The sequence below is a fragment of the Panicum hallii genome, chromosome 1 (genome assembly GCF_002211085.1).
Source record: "Panicum hallii strain FIL2 chromosome 1, PHallii_v3.1, whole genome shotgun sequence".
Classification (NCBI taxonomy): Eukaryota; Viridiplantae; Streptophyta; class Magnoliopsida; order Poales; family Poaceae; genus Panicum; species Panicum hallii.
Window position 1 is genome coordinate 3,122,907 of NC_038042.1, and position 6,353 is coordinate 3,129,259.

The window sequence follows — 6,353 nt, forward strand, 5'->3', positions numbered from 1 at the left end:
GTACGTGACCAGGTGCGTTGAATTATGTTCAATTATTGCATTTTGGTCACTTACCGTGTGTTTGGTTGGCGGAACGAGGGTGAACGGAGCGGAGCGGTTCCATTTTTGCACGCGTTTGGTTGAAGGAGCATGGAGCGGAACCGCTCCCGCAGGTGAGCGACCGGCCTGTCGCTTCCCTCCGCCGTGCGGCGCGCCAGCCCCTGCCCGGCCGCCCCCCGCCCGCCGGCCCCCGCGCCGCCTGCTCCCCGCGCCGCCGCGCCGCCCCGCGGCCACTGGCCCCCGCGCGCCGCCCCCGCCCGCCAGCCCCCAAGCGTCTCCCCCCGCCCGCCAGCCGCCGCGCGGCCTGCTCCCCGCGCCACCGCGCCCCCCGCGCCGCCGCGCCCCCGTGCGCCGCCCCGCGGCCACCGGCCCCCGCGCGGCCTGCTCCCCGCGCCGCCGGGCCCCCGCGCCGCCGCCCCCCCCCCCCCCCGCGCGCCGCCCCGCGGCCACCGGCCCCCGCGCAGCCTGCCCCCCGCGGCGCGCCAGCCCCTACACCCCCGCCGGCGGCCGCCTGGAGCCCCCCTACCCCCCCCCCCCCCCCCCCCCCGCCGCCGCCCGCCGCCACGGCCCGCCACACCCGCCGCCGGCGGCCGCCAGGAGCACCCCCGCCAGAATCGCTCCTCTGTTTTTGTTGATGATGAAATAGGTGGTAAGCTCACCCCTAACAAATGAGAGTAACCACACTCACCTGGCTCTCCAACCAAACACAGAATGGAACTGTTCCACTCTAGCGCACTCTCTAACCATACAAAAAATGGAACGGCTCCGTTCTCCTTACCAAACGTAGAACGGAACGGCTCCATTCTCAGAAATTGGAATGGAACCGTTCCATTCAAGTTGGTTCCCCAACCAAACGGACCCTTACTCCGGTGGTGAGTACTAACAGTTGTTGCTTGTTTGTACAGTTGCAACGGAAGGCCGAAACTTGTGCTGAGGAATTCCTTCGAGAACATGGAAGCCTGATGTCTGAACCGGAAGTCTCTGTCCCTATGAACACTGATGGACCTTCCAGCGCGGAAGCCGAAGCGCAATAGGGCAAAATGGCTCCCGATGGCGGCGGCGACGCGCTTGGTTCTCCTTCGAATACTGGGGAGGTGTGAGGAGAGTGGAACATTTTAATTTAGGACTGAGGTTGTAATATTCTTTTGATACTAACACCTTCGGCCTGCGCAAGACCCTGCGGTGGAACCTGCGCGGGTTACCGAAGGTATTCTGTCTATCACTATGAATCGCGATGACTTCTTCATGACTGGGGAAAGCTGGGCAAAATTTTGCATCCCTCTATTTCCTTTGATGACTTTTAGATTATCAAGCTCCGTAGTTATGAATGACTAAGGGTGGATATCAAGCCACCTTGGCACGGCTCAGCTCAGCTTGAGCTGGCTCGTTATGATAACCAGCTAGCTCGGCTCGGCTCGTTATCGAGACGAGCTAGAAATTGGGCTTGGCTCGGCTCGTTTGCAAGCTCTAGCTGGCTCAGTTAGCTTGTGAGCCAGCTCAAAAACAGCATAGCCTGTCCATGGCAGTAGGCAGCAACCTGCAGGGAGCGAGGGCTCGAGGCGGCGGAACCATAGGCAGCTCGACCAGAGCTAGGCGCGGTGGGCAGGATGGCTTGGCGGCGGGGTCGTCGAGCAGCCGGAGCTAGGCGCAGGTCTGCTGCCTAACTGTTATCGCCATAATTTGACTGGACCAGAGGATGGGCCGAGAGCAACATGGGCTGAAGGAGATCATCGTGACGGTTTACGAATCGGCTTCTGTGCAATCGTATTAAGGGTCGGGATGGTCATGTGTTTAATAAGGATAGTTTAAATATAGTAAGTTAGAGATTGTATCGTAATCAGCTAGGATTAGTTAAAAAGATAAGTCTCCGGACTATAAATATGTATTATGAGATTCAATAATAAGCATCCAACATTCACAATAAACTCTCGGCGCATCGCCACCCCTTTCCCAAGGGTTTCTCCAGGTAATCGACATGCTGCTCCGATCATGCTCCGCATGGTCGGAGCAGCGTCGTATTTATCTGCTTATCTTTGTGTTTCTTGTGCTGAAGCGTTGTTGATGGCGAGTAACGCTAGTTATCTTAAACGATTATGATACTGCATTAGTTCTTAATAGTATGTCTTTGCTCTGCTTTCTGTTCGTAATCGTTTAGCTGCCTTTGTGCGTGATCCTAGGTGCAAGGGCAGCACCTTGCTCTGTTCTCAATTAGTAGATTTAATCTGTTATGGTAATTCTTTGTATTACAAGGATTTGGTTTAATATCGGTATGATTAGGCCCTTCAAACGGGTTGAATGTTCCGGCTGCATGTCTGGTGTTTTATGGTAATCTAAGGAGGGATTGTTCCGGGAATCGGCTTATTAGTTGGTTTTTAGGTCTCTTTTTGGGTTAGCGTCTTGTTATCTTTCATGTTCGTTAGGCTTAACCATGCATAGGATGTTCCGGTTACACGGTGAAGACTTTTACTGTCGTAGATTGGATTAGCTTGATGATTATAGAGCATGCTTTTATCCTTTGGAAATACACTTAGATATGACAAACAGCTCTTTAGATGGGGAGGAAGGTCAAAGTAACTAAGCAGCAAAATTCTTTTCATCTTATCAATGGGAGAATCTTTGTCAGCTGCAGCAGAAATGGACTTCAATGTATTGCCCCAGGCTTCAGTCGTTTTGCTTCTGTTTGCTAATAAACCAGCTATACTGATTATGCCACCACATTTCCTCAAAATTTCACTGGATACCTCCCTCAAATCATGGGGGCAATCTTCACTTGAGCAAATAGTCTCTTAAAGAATAATCTGTGAGAGTCGTCATCACTAAGTGGCTTTGCTTCGTACATTTGTTCAGCAATACCAGCACTACATGATTTGGCTACTTCTTTAATGCGTGTTGTAGTAATTATTCTGCTTCCATTGTCATTGAGCGGTAATGCAGATCGCACACTCTCCCGTGCTAATACATCCCAAATATCATCAATCAAGATGAAATACCTGCATGCATTGGTTGCGGAATCGTGTTAGTAACGCCAACACAATTATTTGACATATAGAGCATGTCCTGGTACAGGAGATAGTTGGCCATTCGGGCCGCCCGGCACGGCACAGCCCAGGCCCGACTCAGCCCGGCATGATTAGGCCCGGTCCGATTGGCCTGATTACTTATTCGTGCCGGGCCGGGCCAGCCTACGTGCTGAGACCTCGGTCCAGGCAAGCAATGGAGGACTTTTAGCCGTGTCGGGCTGGCCCGACGGCCAGATTGGCCCATTAAGCACTGCAGGCACAAGGAGGACCCGAGCCGGCTGTGCCACCGCGTGGGGAGGAGCTGCCGGTCGCGCCACCGCACGGGGAGGAGATGGCGACAGCGCCGGAAGCGGCGTGGAGAGCGGAGGGAAGGAGCTGGCGACGCTAGCCCCAGCCATGGCGCGAGGAGGAGGAGAGGGGGCAGCACCGGCCGCCGCGGCATGAGGAGGAGAGGAGGTGGCGGCGCCGCCGCAACACGGGGGGAGACGAGGTGGCCTGCCAGCCGCGGTTCGGGAGGAGAGGAGGGGGCGGCGCCGGCCGCGGTGCAGGGGAGGAGGGGGCGGCGACGGCTGGGGCCCGGAGGAGGAGGCAACGCTTGCGGCCGCATGAAGAGAGGGGTTGTGCCGGCCGCGGCCCGAAGGAGGAGGCAACGCTGGTGGCGGCCCAGAGGAGGAGGGGGCGGCGCTGGCTGCCAGCTGAGGGAGGGGCGGCGTGAGGAGGGCGGAGGGAGGGGCGGCGGCGGCTGCTGCTGGGAGAGGAAAAGGAGGCAGGCTAGCAGCAAGAGTTTGGAAAATTTGTAGTATATATATGTGGGCTGATATATAGTAATCAGGTCGAGATCGGGCCGACCATCTAATCGGCCCGTGCCGTGCCGGCCCACGGGCTAAGGGAGCGCCCAGGCACGGCATGAGGCCCATACCAGGCTAGCCCGGGCCCGATTAAAATCGTGCCGGGCCAAAAAGTCGTACCTTGGGCTGGCCCACGGGTCTCGGGCCGGATGGAAAACTATGGTACAAGATATCAGAGAAATGTAAGAGGATTGATCGTAGTGGCGTATTTTTGTATGGGTACAAATATATTACAGCCTTCCAAATAGTATGTACCACATTAGAACACTTGGAGTCACACTCAAAGACATGAAGCCTGATGTTCAAATACTTAATGTTTAAAGAAAAAAATATATCTAGAAATTTTTTTGAATGTTTGTTTTAAATATATCTAGAAAATTTACGTTGACATTGCAGAAGAAATATTAATCTTGGTTACCTCTTGTCCATTAGGTATTCTCTGATTGTGCGTCTGAGCTGCTCGGTCTCCCAGCTTTGCGACTGCTCGAACATGCTCTTGTTTATTTGAGACAGTATATCTCTAAGAAGCTTCTTCATATCTGGAGTTTGAGATACGGACACGAAAGCCCTGCAATCAAATGGTCCTGAGATTTTGCGGTACACCTCCATGGCGAGAGTGGTCTTCCCCTGCCCAGCGGTTCCATAGATGGACACCACCTTGTGCCGCTTCTCTTCTCCAGCTTTCAGCAACTCCATGATCTCCCCGCGAGGATCATCCATCCCCACGAGATCCCTCGCCTCCTGGAAGAGTGCAGGTGCTCGAGGGTCCAAGCACACTTGTCGATGACGTGTTGAGGCGGCGAGGCACTGGCACTGATGGATGTCGTAGCGTTTGGCCCGCTCGCTCTGCTCTATCGCAAGGCTCTTGAGTTCTTGGATCTCCTCCGCTAATCCCCGGTCCTGCAACAAGATCTTCACCTTCCGCACGGCCTTGCGCACGCAGTTGGCCTTGGAACCTCCATGGCTGCGATTGAGCATGAAGCGGTCGATGCAATCCTCGATGTCGAGGGATAGCTCACGCACCTTGTTCCTCCAATCTTTGGTCTGTCCGTCGATCTGGTCGTCGTCCTTCTCCGCGAGCTCCTGCAGCACGGCGTCCATGGTGCTCAGCTCGTCCATCAGGGACCTGATCCCGCGCCTGACCTTTCCAGCGAGCTGGTAGTTCTCGCCGAGCATGGCGGCCAGCTTGCCGATGAAGGAGCCCATCGCGGACGCGGCGGCGCTCGCCACCATTTCGGCCATCTCGATCGACTCGCAAGCAATCGCTCTAGCTAGCTGAATGCTACCTATATAGCTTGGTTGTTTGAGAGGGGAAGGGCGCTTCAATTTCCTATTTAACTATTGCTTGCTGCATTGCATACGACGATGGCGCAAATAATGGGATTACATTTGTGCGCATCTTCCGCGAAGTTTCGTTCCACTTTCTCTCCGCCATCCCAGTTTATGTTTTTCTTTTCCGGCCATCTCGACTCGTCCACATCCATTGTGTCATCTTTTAACAAAAATACTCATTCCTGTGCTGCTAGGTTTACTAATTCCTGTCAACGGTTGGCATGCACAGACAGTAGCTCGCACGCGATCGAACAGAGCTAACGGCCCCCTCCTCCGAGAGCCGTCCCCAACTGTCTCACCTCCGGAGTCTCCCAGATCTAGCACCACCGCCCCCTCCTCTCCATCTCTCTAGCGTTCTTCGGTGACGAAAGGAGAGGAGCGGCCACCCTGTTAGCCCCTAGATATAAATATAGCTAGTAGATCAAAGTTCTCCCGGATAGGAAAGTCCTCCCTTGCTCCGGCTGGCGGCGGCACTGTCATCATCCTCGTCTTTGCCGTGACTGGCGCTGACGACTTAGGAGCAAAGATGAGTCGAAATAAAATAAATCATCTCATCTCCTCCCTCTCCATCCGAGCAGATCTCTCCGTCCTCACTTCCGTTCATCTCCATCCCGATCTGCTCGCTTCGTCGCCAGTGATGGCCGTGCCCTGCATGCTTGTGGCAGTTGTGCCTGTCGTAGCCGCCCGAGGTCTCTGGCGGGACCGAGGCGGTGCTTCCCCTACCCCTGGTGCCGGTCGCGCCGTTGGTGGCGGAGGGCGCTCGTCGCCTTTGCTGCTTCCCCACTGTGGCGGCGGCGTGTTTCGTGTCCTGGCCGGCGTCCGCCGTCTCCCACGGTGTTGTGGCCGCTGATGCAGCACCATCTTCAGGCCCATGCTCGCTGGGCGGGTACGGCTACGGATTGCCGTGGCCACCCTCGTGCTCCTTCGAGCACAGGTGCCGCCGCTGCGACCTCCGCTGCGGCTATCGTCGGTCTCGACCTCGATCCTCCACCGGCCAACAACGCTGCCTTCTCCTCCGCCATCCGTCCTCAAGCAGCAACTACTTCACACCATGCAGGTCATCCCACTAATCATCAGGAGCCGTGCTACCACCCCCAAGTTTGTTGACGGTCAT

At 55.8% G+C, this 6,353-nt stretch overlaps 1 protein-coding gene across 1 annotated transcript; it reads right to left on the reverse strand.

The window, feature by feature from the left end:
* Positions 1–4,321: 4,321 nt before the first annotated feature.
* LOC112884471 (disease resistance protein RPP13-like) lies at positions 4,322–5,140 on the reverse strand. Its single transcript, XM_025949868.1, has one exon. It carries the CDS (start codon positions 5,138–5,140, stop codon positions 4,322–4,324), a length of 819 nt encoding a protein of 272 aa, XP_025805653.1.
* Positions 5,141–6,353: the final 1,213 nt, after the last annotated feature.